We start from the raw sequence: 21,928 nt of genomic DNA on the forward strand, positions 1-21,928 counted from the left end.
TTGCCTTTCATTCTTTTGGGGTCAATTAAATAAGTACCAGTTATGCACTGGGATCAATGTAATTGACTTAATCCCTTTGTTTATCCTTGTTAGTCCGATAGTATAAGTACTAGTCTTGCAAAGAAAAAATCCTGGGGTCAGTTTGTTTGACTAAAGGCGGTGCTCCAGCATGGCCGCAGTCAAATGACTGAAACAAATAAAAGAAAAAGAAAATGCTCCTACCTAATCAAAACTTGAAATGCTGGGGAATTAAAACAACGAATTGAAATAATAAGTTTTAGCAAATCAAAACAATTTGCATTGAAATGCAGAATTAGCAAAAAATTAACTAACTAAATTACTGTTAATAAGATGTATGTTGATAGCCAGGGAACATTTTTCATCAAATTTCGTCATTTTCCATCAAATTGATGTCACAATGGCTAGTGCGAAAAATGCCAAAATTTTATGATTTTTGAAAAATCGATGCTGATTAAAAATCGATTTTTAAAAAAAATTCTAAGTGCATAAGTGTCAAGTTTCATCAAGTTCTGTTGGATAGTTTTGGAGGAGTTAAAGTAACAAATTCACAAACAGACTAACTTGCCATTTATTATTATAGTTATTCTCCCTGTTGCAGTATTAGTCATTTTTGCCAGCTGAGTGGATTTGGAGCAAAGTGAAATTAAGTGTTTCGCTCAAGAACACAACACATTGCTTCTTGGTCCAGAAATTGAAACCTCAATCTTACTATTATGAATGTAGCCCCCTAACTACTAAGCCACATGACTCCACCCACACATGCACACTCGCACACACACACACATATATGTATAAAAAAGAGAATATATTAATGTGATTGTTAAGATACATTTTTTTGAATTGGAAAAAATTAGTACAAACTTAATATTATTTTATCTCTAAATGTGTTCACTGCACCCAGTAATGCATTTGTATGATAAATAATCTTTGTGAGTTCTGTGTTAGAATTTTATTGAAGTACATTTTGTCTTTCATCCTTTCCATGGTTGATAAAATAATTATCAGTTTAGTACTAGTTATGATTTAATTCCCTGCCATCTTCCTGTGTTGGAAATCACTTTACAGTTAACCCTTATAAAACGACTAGGTTCACCTATCATCCCCACCATTTTTGTGCTAGAAAGATCGGCCAATCACCTCAGGAATATGTATTTTCAAAAATAACACCGTTATTTTTGTATCTTGTAAAACAATTACGTTGTATATTGTGTAGAAGCATCTGTAGTTTTCATCTCTGAAGGGATATTCAAAAATAGTTTTCTCACTTTTAATTAGAATCAGAGATTAAACTAACTTATGAACTAATCAGCTGAAAAATTTCTTTTTTACTTCAAAGCAAGCTGAAGTGAAATTTAAGTAAACAGAAAGTCTGAAAGATTAAAGGAGATGCTACGAAGAATAGTATGTAGGACAGTTTGGGGGTAGCGGGGTAGCTGTGAAATTCTCTGATCTACTGAAACTTAATTCAGGTGTGCTTCAGGGTATTTATTCTGGAGGCAACCATGACTATTTATAACTCACAGACAGTGGATGCCAATGTTCTTACTCCTTTCTGCTACTACTTCATTTTCTTCTTCATCTAGCTGTGTATTAATTTCTAGTACGGCTGCTGTAGAAAGAATCTTTCATCTCCAAGGAAATGTTGCCAACCATTTCTTGTACTTTAGCAGATACATACACCAGAGCACATACACATACACGTGTGTGTGTGTGTGTGTATGTGTATATATAAAGATATATTTTCTATTTATGTGAATGTATGTATGTGTGTGTGTGTGTATGTATGTATATATATATATTATATATATATATATATATATATATAATATATATATAATGTATATACGTGTGTGTATATTATCATCACCATCACTTCAAACTCTACTTTTCCATGCTTTCATGGGTCAACTGGAATTGGTTAAGCCATTTTTTCTACAGCCAGGTGCTCTCCCCATCACCAACCTTCGCCTGTTTCTAAGCAAAGTAACATTTCCCCTGGTTGGATATGTTTTCACAGAAGATTTGATATTTTCTTGTATGATGGTAGTGCTTGTTTTACAACTATCACATGGCATCAAGACAACACTCAGATATGCATGTGCATGCATGCACACACAGTTGCCAGTATACACAACAGGCTTGTTACATTTTTCATCTATCAAATCCATTTACATAATTTGGATTAATCTGAGTCTATTTTGGAAGAGAGTTGCCCAAAGTGCCTGGCAGTGGAGCTGAACCTGAAACCATGTAGTTGGGAAGTGAACTTCTCAACCTCTCTCAGGTATGCCTGTGCCTCTACACACACGCACACACATTGTGTAGTGTGTGTATGTGAGTTATATGTATATAGGTGCAGGTGTGGCTGTGTGGTAAGAAGCTTGCTTCCCAACCTCATGTTTCTGGGTTCAGTCCCACAGTGTGACACCATGAGTAAGTGTCTTCTACTATAGCTTCAGGTCAACCAAATCCTTGTGAGTGGATTTGGCAGATGGAAACTGAAAGAAGCCCATCTTAGATGTGCATAGACTGTGTGTGTCTTCCTATCATCTCCTGACAACCACTGTTGGTGTGTTTATGTCCCTGTAACTTTTGGCAAAGTTCAGCAAAGAGACTGATAGAATGACTAGGCTTTAAAATAAACCCTAGTGTTGAATTGTTTGACAGAATCACTTCATGAAGGTGCTCCAGCATGGCTGCAGTCAAATGACTGAAACAAGTAATATAAAAAAAATGTGTGTGTGTGTACAAGTAAATACAAATATCACACCAAGGACCACCCCCAAAATCAGATCTGTAGTTTAAATTGGATTTGGTACTTGCATATCTACAATATCCTACTGACAGTTGATGTCTTCAATTCTGTTTACCTCAGTGAGTCCTAGATTATTCTACCTAGCCATTTCTGGCATCCTACATGGTGATTTTAATGAATCCTTATAACTAAATCATATATATATATGTGTGTGTGTGTGTATATATATTATAATAAAAGGTAAAAATCATTAATGATTTTACCAAGGGGTCAGTACAGAAATAAAAAGCCTATAGCAGAAGATTCTTATCCAAGGTACTGCACAGTGGGACTGAACCCAAAACCACATGGTTGGAAAGCAGGCTTCTTAACCATACAGACATGCCTGTGCCTATATATATTTATATATACACACATAAATGTATATATTTATGCATAGTATATGCATATTTGCATAGTGTAGATCAGAAGAAATGAATTAAATTTAAATAGAATAAATCTCTCTTTGGGTTTCCCATGCTTGCATGGATCTGATGGAATTTGTTGAAGTAGAGGTTCTACAGCTACATACCCTACTTGTTACCAACCCTCACCTGCTTCTAAGCAAAGTGATATTCCGCCATGTCTTAGGATGCTTGAATGGAAGATTGCAAACGAAGGATTTTGCTTTTATGGCAGTGGTGCTCATTTACAATAGAGATGCATGTGCTACTGGATTTATTTCAGGAATTCACACACACACACACACACACGTGTGTGTGTGTGTGTGTATGATAGGAAATCTAAATTTTTGTTAGCTACATACAATAACTTAAGAGTAGCTGCTTACATGTCTGTACCAAGAAAATGATTGTGGTAGAAATCTCTGAAGTCAAACACTCAAGCCTTTGACAAGATTTTAATGAACTCCATATGAAAGTCATTCTGTCATCTATTTTCTTCTATTCTTCTAAGAAAGTAACTGAAGCAGCACTCTCTCTCTCTCTCTCTCAGCTGCTAGATTATATATCTAGGTTATACGAGTTTAATATAAACTGTTATTTTGTAATCCTCCACCCTTCCTGTCAGCTCCACCACTCAGTTTTGAATCTATCATTTAATCATTTCTCTCCTGCTACAGGATCTGAGACTTTGTCGAAATACTGTGTTGGAAGTTGGTATTAACTTTTCTCAGCATTGGTTTCCAAAATCTATCTATCAAGTTTTGTAATTTGCTTATTTCATAAGCACCAATATAGGAACAAGGATCAAACAGCCATAAACTGCGAATTTTCATCTCGCCATAGCGGAAGCACAACCAACAGAATGTACGAGAAGGGGTAACAACCTCAACCGTGATCCTGTAGCAATAGAATCAATTGCATATCTCCATTTGTTTTAATTGCAATGCATATAAGAAAAAAACGGACAATTCTACATAAAACTCGTACATGCCACGTGACTGGCAGTTTTTAATTATTTGAATGAAATATACAGCATCTGTTATATATTCATTAGGTGTTCAATACATCATCATCATCATCGTTTAACATCCGCTTTCCATGCTAGCATGGGTTGGACGATTTGACTGAGGGCTGGTGAACCAGATGGCTGCACCAGGCTTCAATCTTGATCTGGCAGAGTTTCTACAGCTGGATGCCCTTCCTAATGCCAACCATTCCGAGAGTGTAGTGGGTGCTTTTACATGCCACTGGCACAGGGGCCAGTCAGGCGGTACTGGCAACGACCTTGCTCGAATCTTTTTACACATGCCACCGGCACAGGTGCCAGTAAGGTGATGCTGGTAATGATCATGCTCGAAATGGTGCCTTTTACGTACCACTGGCATGGAGACCAGTTAGCTGCTCTGGCAACGATCACACTCGGATGGTGCTCTTAGCACCCTACTAGCACGGGGCTCAAGAGCCAGTAAGGTGACACTGATGACACTATATTGAACATTCTCCTCTTAGGAAAATGAAACAAACATCATTTGAGTCTGCAATGGAATCCCTTTGAAGTCACTCCACTGGCAAAACTTAGCAATCAGATCAGCTTCAAGAGGTTACCCCCTTTAACTCTAGCATTTAAATTAGCCATATCTAGCCCAAATACTCTACTTGCTTTATGTTCAAACTGGCCAGATTCAGCCTCTCACACCCACCCTACAATGTCATTCTAAAAATAAAGTGTCACATCATCAAAGCCTCAAAGCTACGACATCATTCACAATGATGTGAATACACAAGCATTTCATTTAATAGAATAATCTGAATGCTAAAGGATCAGAGCCTTACATATCTGCTGGATAAGGGCTGACCGATAAGGGCTGAGTAGGGTTCAGTACTACAAATGAATATTGAATGAGATTCTTTCTTTCGTTTTTTACTTTCTCTTTCCTTGTTATCTTTCTTTCTCTCCTTCCTCTTTTAGAAACTCATTAAGTCTTTGATTAAAAGCTAAGAAATCTTTTCCCTCCTACCATATCTCATCTGTAGGACTGTTTCTCATTTTGAATAATTAAGACCTCAGATTTTTTCACTTCTAGTCCAAAAGTCAAATACAGCACTCCATTGACTGACTTTCTGCTGCTCCTCAAAGTACAGGCTGTGTGGTGAGAAGCTTGCTTCCCAACCACATGCTTCCAGGCTCAGTCCCACTGTGTGACAACTTTGGCAAGTGTCTTCTACTATAGTCATGGGCCAACCAAAGCCTTGCGGGTGGATTTGATAGATGGAAACTGAAAGAAGCCATTGTATATATATATATATATATATCATCATCATCATTTAGCGTCCGCTTTCCATGCTAGCATGGGTTGGACGGGTCAACTGGGGTCTGTGAAGCTGGAAGGCTTCGTCAGGCCCAGTCAGATCTGGCAGTGTTTCTACGGCTGGATGCCCTTCCTAACGCCAACCACTCCGCGAGTGTAGTGGGTGTTTTTTTTTACGTGCCACCTGCACAGGTGCCAGACAGAGCTGGCGAACGGCCACGAACGGACGGTGCTTTAACGTGTCACCGGCACGGGGGCCAGCCGAGGCGAACGGATGGTGCTTTTACGTGCCACCGACACGGTTGCTATATATATATATATATATATATATATATATATATGTGTGTGTGTGTGTGTGTGTGTGTGTGTGTGTGTGTGTGTGTGTGTGTGTGTGTGTCTGTCCCCCACCATCACTTGACAACCGATGTTGATGTGGTTACATCTCTGTAACTTAGCAGTTCAGCAAAAGAGACTAATAGAATAAGTACCAGGCTTACAAAGAATAGGTCCTGGGGTTGATTTCTTCAACTAAAACCCCTTAAGGAAGTGCTCCAGCATGGCCACAGTCAAATGACTGGAAGAAGTAAAATAATAAAAGAATACACACACACACACACACACATATATATGTGTATGCATGTGGTCTTTTTGTCTCATGACTACAGTGTAGGTGTATATATATATATATGTATATGGTCTCTGTTTGACGACAGTTACTGTGTGTAGGTGTATGTATATGGTTTCACTCTCTCTGGCAGCTACTGTATGTAGGTGTGTGTACGTATGCATACAAGCATACTCCTCATTGCCCCCCCCCCAATCTCTCTGAGCTACTCTGTGTGTGTGTGTGTTCAAGTATGTATGTGTTCTTTACCGCATATCTTCCCCTCCTCCTGTTTGTTGGTCTCTCTGTTTCATGTAAGCCATCCCTTTTCTAGCCTTTACAATTTACATGTGTGTGGAAATGCTCCATAGAAGCAGTAAGTCAGTCAGAAAGTCTACTACTGCCAGTACCACAACACGCTACCGCCTATACTACTATCATCAACACACTATTCCTGCAACTATTACTACCATCATACTACCATCACCACCACCACCACCACCACCACTACTATCATCACGTGTTTCGTTACCATCACTACTGCCACCATTATACCAATATTACCACCACCACCACTACAACAACAATAATAATACTATCACCATCATTACCACCACTACCAATACTACTTACTGTGAGCAAACTGGTCAGTTTTCAACCTGTTCTTGGAATCAACTTGTATCTTAATATTTTGACCATTCTATTTTCCTCCATCTCATTGCTACTCCCCTCCCACACTTCACTGCTACCATGCACCTCACCTCCTGCTACCACAACATAACCCATCATCTAACTGTTACCTTACATCCCACTTCACTATCATCCCTCCCCACTCCACTGCTACCTTATAACACACTCCTACCTCACTATACCTCACATATCCACAGTGTATGTAATATATATATATATATATATATATATATATTCTTTTATATGTATCAGCCTTGAGGCTGTGGCCATGCTGGGGTACTGCCAGTGTGTATGTTACCAGGGCATATACGTACTCCATAAAGTACATCGTAATTAGTCTTCTTGAGGTATTTTTCACCAAAGTGCGCAACAAATGTTCATATACTCCAGCATGGCCACAGTCATATGACTGAAACAAGTAAAAGAACAAAAGAGTGAATTATTTAAAGCTGTGACACTCAGGCTGTACAGTGGAGGAATAAACAGAAACAGTTAACTTCTGACACTTAATACATAGGAAGTAGACGTGATCTTAAGCAAGTTTTTCACTACATAATGTTCTGTTTTGAGAAGTTTATCTCTCATTGGGCTGTGTATAAATCATAGAAACTATATGATCAACTATATGAAGGTGTCGAGCTGGCAGAATCGTTAGCACGCCAGGCGAAATGCTTTGCGGTATTTCGTCCGCCGCTGCGTTCTGAGTTCAAATTCCGCCGAGGTCGACTTTGCCTTTCATCCATTCGGGGTCGATAAATTAAGGACCAGTTACACACTGGGGTCGATGTAATCGACTTAATCCCTTTGTCTGTCCTTGTTTGTCCCCTCTATGTTTAGCTTCTTGTGGGCAATAAAGAAATAAGAAACTATATGATCAGCAGTTAGTAATGTAGATAAATGTACTGAAAAACAGGTTCATTTTCATAGGAAACTGAAGCTTAAAGATCTTGCCAAAGGTGATAGGTTTACAAGACCAAGACTGATTGGTTTGATTTGTCCAACTTGAATGTAGAAAAGATAAAATAAAGTCTACATAAAACTGTTGGAACTTTTGCAAACCTTCACCTACTGATCAGCAATCTTTCTCGATTTTTAAAATAGAACCTGTGATGAGCCACATGGATCAGTGAAGAAGTTTCCATGTAATTATTCAAGCTGTTTAATGTAGCAAATGAATATCTATGAAGAAACTATCTATAATCTTTAAAGTGGAAACCACATGCTTTTAAGATGTCCACCTCAGGCAGGGCTAGTTACTGATGGCCCCAAAATGGTCATGCCTATAGAGTTTAACTCTAATAGGCAAAGGATTAACATGCTGTCCCTTATCTGAAAGTCCTTCAGACCAAATAGACTGCTTAGAATATTCTCTTTGATACCCAGAAGCACTCATAGGCCTTTGTTGCTTACATCTCTATTATCTCTCTTTGTAATGTGAGGGTTGATGTTCCACCTCTCATTTTATCTATCAAGAAGAGAGCAGTGAGTACATGGCAACATTATTCCAGATACCAAATGTCAAAGGTTGATTTGCATTTGGCCCAAAGCTGCTGTTTGGTCAAACAGGGAAGTTGTAGAAAGATGTGTGCATGAATGGCCACTACACCTGTTATTGTTGACATCATTTAAGAATCTCTGTAAACGTGTCACCTTCAGACTGTCCCTGTATATCATCTACCATAGCATCTTGAGACTCTTCATGGTGAGGTTGGTTGCAGTTGATTGACTCTATTACGAGTGGAACCTTTTCTTCCACAAAAAACGAAAGTGCATGCATTCCAGTCTAGTCAGAGGTTTCCTGAGACACCCTGCTTATAACATCTTCCTTGTCCTTATCAGCTTCCCAGTTTTTATTCATCTAGAAATGGTTCAAACCAGATGTCCAAGCACCTTAGCCAGGCTCTTGCTTTAGTGACAGAAGCCATTGTCTCTCTAGCTGCCTATTTTTAGAAGCTGGGAAGTTGGTTATAGTGTATTATACTACTGTTTTATTGGGTGTTGGTGTATAGGAGTGTAGGAGTGTTGTAAAGAGCTGGGAACCATAGAGTGTGCTCTACTATGTTACCGACAGAATTATAGAGTAGACCCTTCTTAAGGCGGCGAGCTGGCAGAAATGTTAGCACGCCGGGTGAAATTTTTAGCGGTATTTCATCTGTCGTTATGCTCTGAGTTCAAATTCCACCGAGGTTGACTTTACCTTTCATCCTTTCAGGGTCGATTAAATAAGTACCAGTTACGCACTGGGGTCGATATAATCGACTTAATCCGTTTGTCCGTCCTTGTTTGTCCTCTCTATGTTTAGCCCCTTGTGGGCAGTAAAGAAATATATAGAGTATACCCTTCTATGATCTGAAGAGTTACAGAGTATCTGATACTATGAACCAGCAGGGGTGATGCTGGAGGAGTGATAGCATGTACTCTACTATGATTCTGAAGAATACAACAGAGAGCACTTTAGATTGGCAAGGTTATAGAGTGTATTCTAGCATGATAGAGTAGAGTGATACTCTTCTCTATCACCCTACTTTGATGCGATACTGGAGTGTGTTATAAAGAGTACTTTACTATGATACCAGAGGGGTGATAGCCTATTCTGGTCTGTTATGATGCTGAATGATTCTAATGATATTTCTTGTGTAGACAGATCCCTGTGAGATGTTGGGTGGGCTTCAATGGATTAATTGACTGGGAGTGATTTAGTGGGGGTTGTTTGATGTCAGCACAGCCAGATCAAGTCCATATGTTTACCTCTACTCACCCAATGCAACAATGGGTGTTTCCTTCTCTTGTGTTTGATCTTCTGCCAAACAGGGATGACTGTTTTCTCAAACTATTTTCATTTTTACCACTTTAAATAGTTTCTCAAAGAAAGATTACATCAGCCAGCTTTACTCTGCATAGTTGCGTTTATATTTGTTTTGGCTGGCACACATACACACATAATATACGTACATATATATACATATACACATTCATTATGTTCATAAATGCACACACACATATACACATGTACATGTACACACATATACTGCATATACATCCTTTTTCCATATAGATATCTAAGAATACTTGGTGCACACACTGTTGATGGAAGTCTGAAAAATATGCATGTGTGTGTGTGTGTGTTATAAAGTAATAACTGGAGGTTTCATGCAGCCAGTCAAGTACTGCATTGATTGTACCTCACTAACGAGTGCAGTTATTGGATTGTGAGGTTGGCTGTATGAAACCTTTAGGTTTCACATCCTAGTTATCACACACAGGCAAAACTCATCTCCACATCATCTCTTGCCCAGCCACAAACAACCATCAGTATTTGCCCTTCCTAACTACTTTCTTATTTCTTTATTACCCACAAGAGGCTAAATATAGAGGGGACAAACAAGGACAGACAAATGGATTAAGTCGATCACATTGACCCCAGTGCATAACTGGTACTTTATTTATCGACCCCGAAAGGATGAAAAGCAAAGTCAACCTCGGCAGAATTTGAACTTAGAACGTAACAGCATACGAAATACCACTAAGCATTTGGCCCGGCGTGCTAGCATTTCTGCCAGCTCACCCCCTTTTAACTACTTTCTAACTTCATAATACTTAACACAAAGGTTCAAAGGTCAAATCTCATTCTTCCTTTCACTTATTTTCATTACGCACTCTAGTTCTAGAAAGAGAGGTACATTGGTCGGTGTAATTCTTAGATACACTACACATGAAAATTAGAGGGGATGGTCATAGCTGAAACTCCTTTGATTATAGGTCTGCTAGATGAGAGCTGACCTTGGGCTAATCCACTATAACAACAGTTTCAATCAAGAGAAATCTCCAGCATGTTTACATTTTTATATTTTATTATATCTAGTTGTTGTTTAATCCCAAGATAGCCTGATTAAGTAGATCTGTGATTAGAGGTGTTTCAGTGACGACCATTCTGTTTTTAGTCTACATTCAATGTGTCCTTTCTTTTCTCAAGAGTGTAGGCTGTGATTTTGTGTTTGGCTCTGTGGTTTAGAAGCTTGCTTTTTAATCATGTGATCTTAGGTTTGGTTCCGCAAAACAAGCTCTGATCTAACAATGAAATAACACAGACTTCTTCATATTTATCTGTTCCTTGCAAACAATCTGGCTATCATATTTCAGTTTTGTTACACTACACATATATTTGCCTTGAGAGTCATATCATATTATTTAATGATCAAAAAGTGTCTTCCTTGTTGCAGAATTCTGTATCCCAGTTGCACCTTTTGGCCTTATTAGTTTTTGAAGTCGCTGACTTTTTTTCATTGGAATTCTTTATTCATATCCAGGCTGTTTCAATACTGTCCTTTTACTATACAGCACCAATCCATAGATTTCACCACCTCTGTAATAGTTGCAAGCTAATATTTAATAACCTACCTCTTAACATCCCATTTTGCCCTCTCAGAAACTTACTGTGGTTTCCCAGGTTTTTTCTTCATTCAGTAATGCCCTTTTCAATCTGTCTCTTGACTAATTGAACTATTTCTTGATTGAACTTTTCATTTTGATATTAGCTGATGACTTGGCTGCCTGTAAATTCATCGATATCTTTTTCTTGTAATGAGTTTCGTTGTTGTATTTAATCAAATGAAAGTTACAATTAACCCCCAAACATAATTAATTTCATATATATATATATATACCTCTAAAGAAGAGAAAACATATTTCATTATAAAAAAATTTTTTTAATCATCAGGTAACTAAAATCTTTTTGTAGCTCTTGCAATATCATCACTCACCCATTCTTGTTATGGCTACCACCCTATATGGGCAACAATGAAGGTTTATTATTTCTGTGCATTTTAGGTCAGCTTCTCAATGTTCCTCAGTGGTTTCCTAATGGTTCCCTTTCAGCTTTCATCACTGCTATGAGTATTTTCTGATGATTCTTTCATTGCTTTCCTGAAGTAAATCTAATTTTGCAGGATTGGTTTGTTAGCCCTGTGCTCAGCCTGTATGGTCAGTGGATTGAATTTGATCAGACCTTCACCATTTGACATATCTGGCTTGAATGGTCACAGTTAACATGACATTATGTGTGAGATTTTGCCAGTATATTTCTGTATGTTATAATTCTTTCTAATTTTGGCACAGGGCCAGCAATTTGGAGGGGAAGGGGAAAGTCAATTTCATTGACTCGGTGCTAAACTGGTATTTTATTTTATCAACCTCGAAAGGATGAAAGCCAGAGTTGACCTCAACAGCATTAGAACTCAGAACGTAAAGCCAGAAGAAATGTCACTAAACTTTTTGTCCAGCATCCAGCATATTAAAAACTCTCCCAGCTTGCCGCCTTGTAATATCTTGTATTGACCACAGTTCAATACAAGATATTAGCAATAAACCGAAGTATCTAACATATTGGTTTCAAATTTTGGTACAAGGCCAGCAATTTCAGTAGCAGTGTTAAGTCGATTATATCAACCTCAGTAGTCAACTGGTATTTATTTTATTGACCCTGACAAAAGATAAAGCATCTTGACCAGATGTTTTAATATTTCTGCCAACTCACCGCCTTTGCAGTATGTCAACTGGTACTCTGTCGGTTGTGACAGTGAAGGTTCCAGTTGATCCGATCAACGGAACAGCCTGCTCATGAAATTAACATGCAACCATGGGTGAGCACTCCACAGACACGTGTACCCTTAACATAGTTCTGTGGGAGATTCAATGTGACACAGTGTGTGACAAGGCTGGTCCTTTGAAATACAGACACTGTTCATTTTTGCCAGCTGAGTGGACTGGAGAAACATGAAATGAAGTGTCTTGCTCAAGGACATAATGCATACCAGACTTTATGATCGAGAGCCAAATACCCTAACCACTAAGCTATACACCTTCACTCACTGTAGGTAACATTTTAGCAAACCTAATGCCTGTGAATATTTTTACCATTTCAGGACTCTGAGGGTGATTCTCCATTACATGATGCCATCAGCAAGAAGAGAGATGATATGATTACTTTGCTCTTAGAGAATGGAGCAGACATAGCTATCACTAACAATAACGGCTTCAATGCCCTCCACCATGCTGCGCTGAGAGGTAACCCAAGGTAAGTCAATATGCTTTGAGAGTTTTATCAATAGTTTTATAGTTTTACATTTAAACACTGAGATGGGGGCTGAGAAAAAAAAAAGTCTTGTTTGTTAATTGGAATTAATTGGTTGCATATGGGAATCAGCTGACCCTCATTTTTGCTGCCTGAGTGAGAAAAGAAATAAGGTAAGACAAACTTCCATCTTGTTAATTTCTCAATACACAGGACACACACATACAGAAATATGTATGTACACACACACAAATCTTGTAAACATTTGTGTATGTTATATATATACTTATAAAGCATATCTATCTGTCTGTCTGTCTGTGTTTATGTATGTATAAGCTTGTAAACATTTGTGTGTTTAGATTACTTCAAATGTGTATAAACATATGTAACAGCAATATGTGTGTATGTTGTATAACCTTACATCCTTACATAACCTCATAAACTGTATGTTAGATACCAAGAATGATGTAAGAACATATTGGCTTCACTGAAGGTCCGATGCATTTGGTGAAACTGCATCTAACATCTAAAGATATGACTTTCTCTAAGTAGTTATGGCTGAGATATTCTCTCGTGGTTTCATTGTATTTGATTCACACACATTTTTAATGACTATTATAGGTGCAGGTGTGGCTGTGTGGTAAGAAGCTTGCTTCTCAACCACATGGTTCTGGTTTCAATCCCACTGCATGGCACCTTGGGCAAGTGTCTTCTACTATAGCCTCAGGTTGACCAATGCCTTGTGAGTGGATTTGGTAGACAGAAACTGAAAGAAGCCCATTGTATATGTGTGTGTGTATCTGTGTTTGTCCCCCCACCATCGCTTGACAACTGGTGTTGGTGTGTTTATGTCTCCACCACTTAGCAGTTCAGCAAAAGAGACCAATAGAATAAGTACTAGGCTTACAAAGAATAAGTCCTGGGGTTGATTTGTTTGACTAAAGGCGGTGCTCCAGCAAGGTCGCAGTAAAATGATTGAAAGAAAAGAATAAAAGAATACATATACATATATATGTAATATATATAAAGCACTCAGTCCACTCTGTGGGGTGGTTGGTGTTAGGAAGGGCATCCAGCTGTAAAAACCATGCCAAAACAGACACAGTAGTCAGGTGTAATTTTCTACCTGGCCAGCTCCTTTCAAACTGTCCAACTGATGCCAGCATGGAAGGTGGGTGTTAAACAATGATGATGATAATAATCTTCATAGAACTTGCTTCTACCTAATTAGATATAAACTCTTATGATCATACTGCTTGAATTTGGTTGGCAGTGGCAGCGTTAATTTGTATCCAAGTAGGAGATCAGTAGTCAGTGATTGAGCTTCTGCATTTTGATGGGTGTGAAGGGTGCTGATGCTTGAAATGGCTGTTCAGAGAAGAGCTGGGGCATTTGTTGCAGGAGGAGAGCTGATGGGGGATGAGGAAGAGCAAGGCACTCTTTGTGTCTTTGACTATTTGGATTAAAAGTAGCTAAACATCCCTTTCAATGTGAATATAGGCTCAACAGTTTCAGTAGAGAGAAGTGGTTTCAATTTTCTTAGTGCAAAATGTGTATTTTTTTTGTTATAAATGAAGGAGGATTGTACCATGATGATCTTCTATTACTCAGGATCCTCAGCTCAGAGGCAACATGTATACTGTGGAGAACTTAGTTTCTTTAACCTTTTCATTGCTATCATCATCATCATCATCATCATTGTTTTAATGTAAAAGGCACTTGCCCAAAATGCTGCACAGTGGGACTGAACCTGAGACCACATGGTTTGGAAGCAAGCTTCTTAACCACACAGCCATGCCTATGCCTATCTTCACAAATGTAATCAAAATGTGTCACTTACCTTATGGGTAAATTAAAATTACAGGTAAATAAAATAAATAAATAAATAAATAAAACAAAAACGGGGCAAATTTTTTTATAAAAGTATTTTATGAAATCACGATACATACAATCAAATTGTACAATATTCCTGTCGTAGAAACTTGTAAAGAATTTCACTCTACATGATACGAACATGCAGGATGAGCATTGGACAGTCGTTTCGATTGGCTGTGCATTTTCTCATGTTTTCATTATTACTATATGTTTAACTTTTTTATTGTATCTGTGGAGTCATTCTCTTTTAGTGCTTTATTAATTTAAAACACATGCCGGTCTAATTTCCTCTTATTTATTTTTACTAAAAATTTTGTGGTGTCATGCAACCTGTTCTGAAAATTTTCTAAAAATTTTAGTAAAAATAAAGTAAATGAGTGGAAATCAGACCAGCGTGTGTGTGTTAAATTAATAAGGCACTAAAAGAGAATGACTCTACACAGACACAATAAAATATGCTTCAATACATGAATTCACATAAAGAATCTTGCAAACCAAATACAAAAATGAAACATGTGTATAACATTGTTCCAAAAACCATAACTGTATTTGTTGTTTAGCCCCAGGTCAGTTCAAATAGATCAGACCTGTGATCATCAAAAGCATTCTAAGTGTGGCCATTCCATTTTTTCCCATTGATTTGGCTGGTACTTGTAGCAAGTTGAGCGATGACATAGAAATTTCTTCCTCATTAGCTTGAATACTTGTCACTCAACCATTATATCTTATTAGTTTCAGAGTTAATCTGCAAAATTTTGTTTTAACTCTGTTAATAATGATCTTTGAGAAAGAAATGAATGTCACATAACCCCTTCTATAAATCAACTTTAAGGAGCTAACTATACCTCAGATTAAGTCCTGTAGTTGTAAAATACTGTTACATTTACAAAAGAATCATTCTATTTAATAGCCATGTTGTTGTTGTTACTGATGCTGATAATAGTGGTGATGATGATGGTAGTGGTGGTAATGATAACAATGAGGACAACAGGGTTACTGTTTATAATGATGATGATGATGGTACTGACAGTGATGATAGTGGCAGTATTAATATTGCTGATACTGATGATGATGTTGACAATATCACTTGTTCATATTAATGATGATGATGTCACTGTTGATACCGAATGTGATGATGTTTTATTACAACTTGCCATCAAAAGAATCCTAGATATCAAAGAAAGACAGATTGGCCACAGCTGGAATGTCTTTGCTCATGGCTCTACTCCTCAGTCTACTTTTAAGGTTTATGTAACTTTATTTATTACAGTGAAAGAACTAAACAGAACATCAAAATGAAAATAAACACTTTATCTTAATGCTTCCCTTTACATGTAAATATTTTGTAAAGATCTATGATTGCAAATGCCCAGTAATGGTTGATTTCCATGTATCTCAAGTCTGGTTCTGAAATTTAGTTTCTGAGAGAGTCTAACAAACCCAGAAGCGCGCCTTTCTTCACCCGACCTTACTATATTCTCTCTCCACTTGAGCTTAGATTAAATTGACATATGGGAATTAACAACCTCCCACTTTGTAAGCACTGACGTGAAATAGTCTGAGGGGTTAGAAGTAGGTCATTGCCAAGACTGTGGCACTAGCATTCCCATCAGGCATTTCTTGAAGCCCCTGCGGATATTCTACTTTTTTTATTTCTAATTTTCAGTGACTCACTACCCTATAGTTTTGATGTTTTACATCTTTTGAGATGTTTAAATGTTTTATGGTTGAACAAAGCTTCACTTCCCTGTGGGAGTGAGAAGTGTGAAATATTAAATACGTATTTGAACTTCCGAGATAAGTTATTTTTAAAATAATTTAAATCTCTACAATCTTTATCTCCACCTATCTTAATTCTTTGATTTTGACACTATATTTTAATCAGTTTATTCTCAGATTATCTTCAGGGACCAGATATATATATATATATATATATATAAAATTAATAGCAACAGAAGCAGTATTAATATCAAAAGGTGATATTTATCACCACTTCTAACACATCTACTTCTAAGTGGTGATAAACATTTCCTCTATATACACACACCACACACACACACACATATATAGGTAGGTTTGAACATAAAGCCTTGGTATCTAACAGGGTCACAGGGTTGAGGTGGGGGCACCGTGGTTCCACGTCATCCGTGTATGCAGACACAACTCTCTTTGTCACCTAGTTATAGCGGGAAGCCTTTTAGAATTTCTATCCTCCACAGCGGTGACTCTGGTGTGGAATGCAAACATGGATTTGAGCATGTGATGAGAGGTAACCATTTAGTTTGACCAACTGAACAGGCACTATTGTAGTTTGTAGTGAACCAGCCTTAGCAGACAAACCTAGCTGCTCTTAGGATAGCTGCCAGGTAATGGTGTTTGACCCTCTCAAAAGCTTTGGGCTGACTGAAACTGACCAGTACTACACAAAGCCAGATGTACTTCCAGCCTGTCCTGCAGTGTATCACACAAAGTGGAAATTGTCATGGATATATCTACCTGGGATTACACAAACAAATAGATCTACTAGGGATTGTACAGGTTTACACTTCTGATAACAAGCACCACCCTCTTGATGGGAACCATTGCCAAAATCTTCTGCTCTTTGTTTAGCAGATCTACAAGTCTGAAGTTCTCTATCACATCCATTCTTGTTTGGGTCCTTTCTTAATAGTGTTATCATTCCCTGGCTCACATGACTGTGAATACTGCCAGTTGCTATAGACAGCTATCAGGATAATAGTACGCTTGCCATGTAGAAATAAATCTTTATAAGGGTAAATCATCCAATTGTGGTTCTCCTTGCACAGAAACTCAGTAACTTTGTCTGCTGAAATTGGCTTTTTGTAGTACTCTGCCTCTCTGGTTTTGAAAGTTGTGTTAGGATGTTTGGATAAACATTGAAGACATCATCTCTATTCTATTGGTTTCCACAAACAATATGGCAAAGTGCTACTGGAAGACTGTACGGATTTGCTTGGAATCAGATAGCACATGTCTGTTCCAGTTACTCACTGCCTTCACCATAGCTCCTAATTGATGGATTTGTTCCTCCTCCACTCAACTCTTCCCTATAACTTTGTTAAAGCTAATGGATGCTGCTATAATTTTCCTCTTTAACTAGATGTACTTCGCCAATTTCCATTTAATTAGTTTGCTAATCTGGTCTCTGAAATCTTTCCATGTTGAGAGAGATGTATTCAACTTTCAGAAACTGAGTCCTTGTCTATTGGTCTTTTCTATTGTCTTCATAAATAAGGAATGGAGGCTTTATGACTGTATTATTGTGTAATAATTATTGTGCTATATTCATAGTTAATGATACTAAAACATCTGTACAACTCTGATGTTCCCCTGGCAAACATTTGGTGTAGTGACTAAGTACTGCACTATAATTTGAAAATACTGCCATTAGTCCCGTGATGTTGAATTCCTCAAGTTTCTGCGTAGTTCATTTTTCTATAAAAATAAGTGTGATAGACTGCACTTGGGCACCATTTAAAACATCTCTAAAAATATGAAATTCTCCTGAAAGCTAATCATAAGCCTAAATATATGTGTACAACAAAGTACTGCAATGACTCATCCTAATTAAAGCAGAATTTGTTTGTAATTTAACTACATTTCAAAGCAGTAATCACAGGTTCCCAGATGTGTGTGCATCAATGCATCTCTGTAACTGTTATCCAAGATAAGAGTGAGTTGAGTGGAATCTGTATAGGGCTTTTCTTCTTCTTCTTCTTATAAAAAAAAAGGCAAAATACTGTTTTAATCTAAAATCTCAGATGCCATTGACTGAAGGTCTGATGAGTAAGTTGTATGCCTTATGTCATTCATTAATATAGTTTTGTTTTCTAACTGACGATGGTAAATGTCTTTGCAATAAAATCTTTACGTTAATGGCTCTAATTTCTTGTCCCAATACTTTTATGCAGGAATATGTTTCCTGGCTTGGCAACTTCTCATTTGAAATCAGATTTGTTTTCTTTAAGTTGCTTTGTTGGAGAACTTGCCTAGGGCAGAATTCGAACCAAAGGCTTTGAGATACCAATACCCTTCACTAAATTCTCTGTTCACAAACCTGTTCATTCATTGATGTAGTGTTTATTTAATCATTCCTGCTGGACTGGATGGATTCATATAACGAGTTTAAATATAAAGAAAGCTTCCAAACTTGTCACTGGCAAAAATATATTCAAGATCTCTTATTTCAGGACCAACTTAACTAGTCTAGTTGTTGTTGTTTAGTCTCAAAACAGCTCTAATATGATGAGGTAAAGACATTCAAACTGTGATCACCTTGTCTTTGTTTAAGGTATCCAGGACTGCATTATCTTGGATACGTGTTTCCTTCCATTTTTTAGGCAATAGGCAATGATTTTAGAGAGATTTGACTTCCATAATTCTGAGGTGGCAGTTGTAACTTGGTTTCATCAGATATTCTGCAGGTGCCACCTTAGCTGTGTTACATGTTTTCACATGAGAGCCTTTACCTTGTGTGCCTCCTTCTCTCTTCTGAAGCCATGGCATTGATTCATTCTCTTAACAAATATTTCATTTTGACTACATCCTTCTCTTATTCTTGGAGCCAAATAGAAACTGTGATTGTTTCACAAACCATGATGATTTATAGAATCAGTGTTTGTAGTTTTGTTGTCAGATAATGCTAGCCTATCCCATAGAATTTCCTTAGAAAATCCTGCCACCCACTACCTAGCTAGATAAAGTGAAATCTTTCTGTAAGACATACTAAAAACATTAGTAATGGCATCATCTGATGGAAGTATGAACCAATTATAGATTTAATGATATTGTTGCTCTTGGAAGCAGTTTGCAAGTTGACCATGTTAAGATTTTTTTTATAATTTTGAGTTATTTTTTGTTTTGTTTTGTTTTTTCTCAAACACAAGCAGGAAAGCTTGACAATATTTAGTGAACCTCAGCAGGTTTTGAGCTACACAAAACTTGAAAACGTCTTCAAATTGCTGGAATTCAGTTTATTGAATTAACTGGACACCACCGTCAAAATATTCAGCCATATCACATCAGTACTTGTTAAGGTCATCTCTACAGATATTCTATAGAAATTATGACCAGCACTGATTTTCGTTTTGACGTTTCATATCCGAGACAATATGTCAGATGTAAACAAACAAGGCATTAGTATCACATCAGTATCTCCCTTCCCAATGTCACCATTGAACAGTAGGGTTTTTGCTCCGGGTCTGTCTTGTCTGGGCAGACCTATGACCAAAGGTATTTCAGCTATGACATATCTCATCCATCTTTCAGGCTATCTTGGATTATATTATTCAATGTCTGTTTTCCTTTTCAAAATAGCATGGTGTGGTTTGAGAGAGCTTTAGTTGCTGTTTCTTCAGTCCCCATCCCACACACACACATGTATGTATATAAAAAAATGTCTGGCATAACCATTGTATTCTTCCGGGCAAAATTTCCTAACTAAAATAGAATAAACTTTGATAAATTTTCTTTTCATTTTCTTCTCATCTCAGTCTTCAAAGCTTTTATAATTATTTTCAAAAATGTTCCTATCTGAATCTTACCATTACTTAGACAATCGGTGTATTTGTTATTCTGTCTCCTGTACCTGGGTACCGCCAAAATAACAGCATGTCTGAACAGTCAGTGTCCTAGTGACCCAGCTGACAATGTGATAGGGGATGCTTTCTTCTACTAAGCAATGAATCAAAAATTAACCAATCAGAGCAAAGGAATAAACGTGAGATAAGCAAGAACAGTTGCCATTGGTGGCAGTATTATCACATTCCTGACACTTTATTCAGTTTCTTTTTGTGGGAAAGGAAGCTGACCATATGGTGATAATATTGCTGGCTACTGTCTTGAGGTCATTTCATGCTAATGGGGGTTTTATCTCAGGAGATAAGAACAGCTGTAGTAAATGTCTTGTGAGGCTGGGTGTATATATAATATATAATTTATTGTTGCTGAACAGCTAACAACAAAGGGAAATGAACTGATATAAAGAGTATGGGTATGGCAGAGAATAAAATTATATACTACAACTTTTTCAACACGTGTGTGCATGCGCACACGCACGCACACACACACACACACACACACACACACATACATGCACACACAGAGTATAACTCATTTAGTGGTGTGTGGCACGCTGGGCGAAATACTTAGTGGTATTTCGTCTGCCGTTACGTTCTGAGGTCGACTTTGCCTTTCATCCTTTCAGGGTCGATTAAATAAGTACCAGTTACGCACTAGGGTCGATGTAATTGACTTAATCCCTTTGTCTGTCCTTGTTGTTCCTTCTGTGTTTAGCCCCTTGTGGGTAGTAAAGAAATAGGTATATCATCATCATAATTTTAACAGTCATTTTCTTTTCCATGCTTGCATGGGCCAGGCAGAATTTGTCGAGGTAGATTTTTTTATAGCCAGATGCCCTTCTGGTTGTTAATCGTCACCTGTTTTCCAAGCGAGGTGATACTTCTTCATGGTTGGACCTGTTACCTTGGAAGATTGGAAATGAAGGGCACTGCCTGTATGTTGCTGGCATTCCTTTACAGCTATTGTACCAGATTGCAACATATAGACACGCACACATGCGCATCTTCCCATACACACACACGACTGACTTTTTTCCATTTCTGTCTACCAAATCCCACTTAGGAAGCTTTGGTTGGCCTGGGGCTATAGTAGAAAACACTTCCCCAAGGTGCTCCGCAGTGTGACTGGACTTGAAACAGCATGGTTGGGTAACAAGCTTCTAAACCATATAGCCACGTGTGTGTGTGTGCATCTTTGTGTCTGTGTTTGTCCACTTGACAACCGGTGTTGGTGTGTTTACATCCCCATGACTTAGTAGTTCAGTAAAAGAGACCAATAGACTAAGTACCTGGCTTTTAAAAAGTATGTACTGGGGTCAATACATTTGACTAAAAACTCTTCAAGGTTGTGCCCCAGTATGACCAGTCTAATGACTGAAAGAAGTAAAAGATAAAAGATAGGGTGACACAAAAGTCAATTTCCATTTTAGATTTAAACCCTCATGATTTTTTTTTCCTTGGATTTATCTTAAAGACAGTTTATATTAACAAGAATCAGACACTCCAGGAACTGAAGAATAATATTTAAGAGGAAATTAGATCATTGTAGCCAAATTAATTA

General features: G+C 37.6%; 1 protein-coding gene across 2 annotated transcripts in view; it reads left to right on the top strand.

Annotated features, from left to right (window-relative positions):
- The window catches only part of LOC115218253 (E3 ubiquitin-protein ligase MIB1), a 215,141-nt gene that overhangs the window by 59,987 nt on the left and 133,226 nt on the right, over positions 1-21,928 (top strand). For both annotated transcript variants that reach the window (XM_029788000.2, XM_029788001.2), the window contains exon 13: positions 12,744-12,895. In XM_029788000.2, coding sequence (XP_029643860.1) covers positions 12,744-12,895 — 152 coding nt within the window. The remainder of the gene's footprint in view (positions 1-12,743; positions 12,896-21,928) is intronic.

Source organism: Octopus sinensis, linkage group LG13, assembly GCF_006345805.1.
Source record: "Octopus sinensis linkage group LG13, ASM634580v1, whole genome shotgun sequence".
Classification (NCBI taxonomy): Eukaryota; Metazoa; Mollusca; class Cephalopoda; order Octopoda; family Octopodidae; genus Octopus; species Octopus sinensis.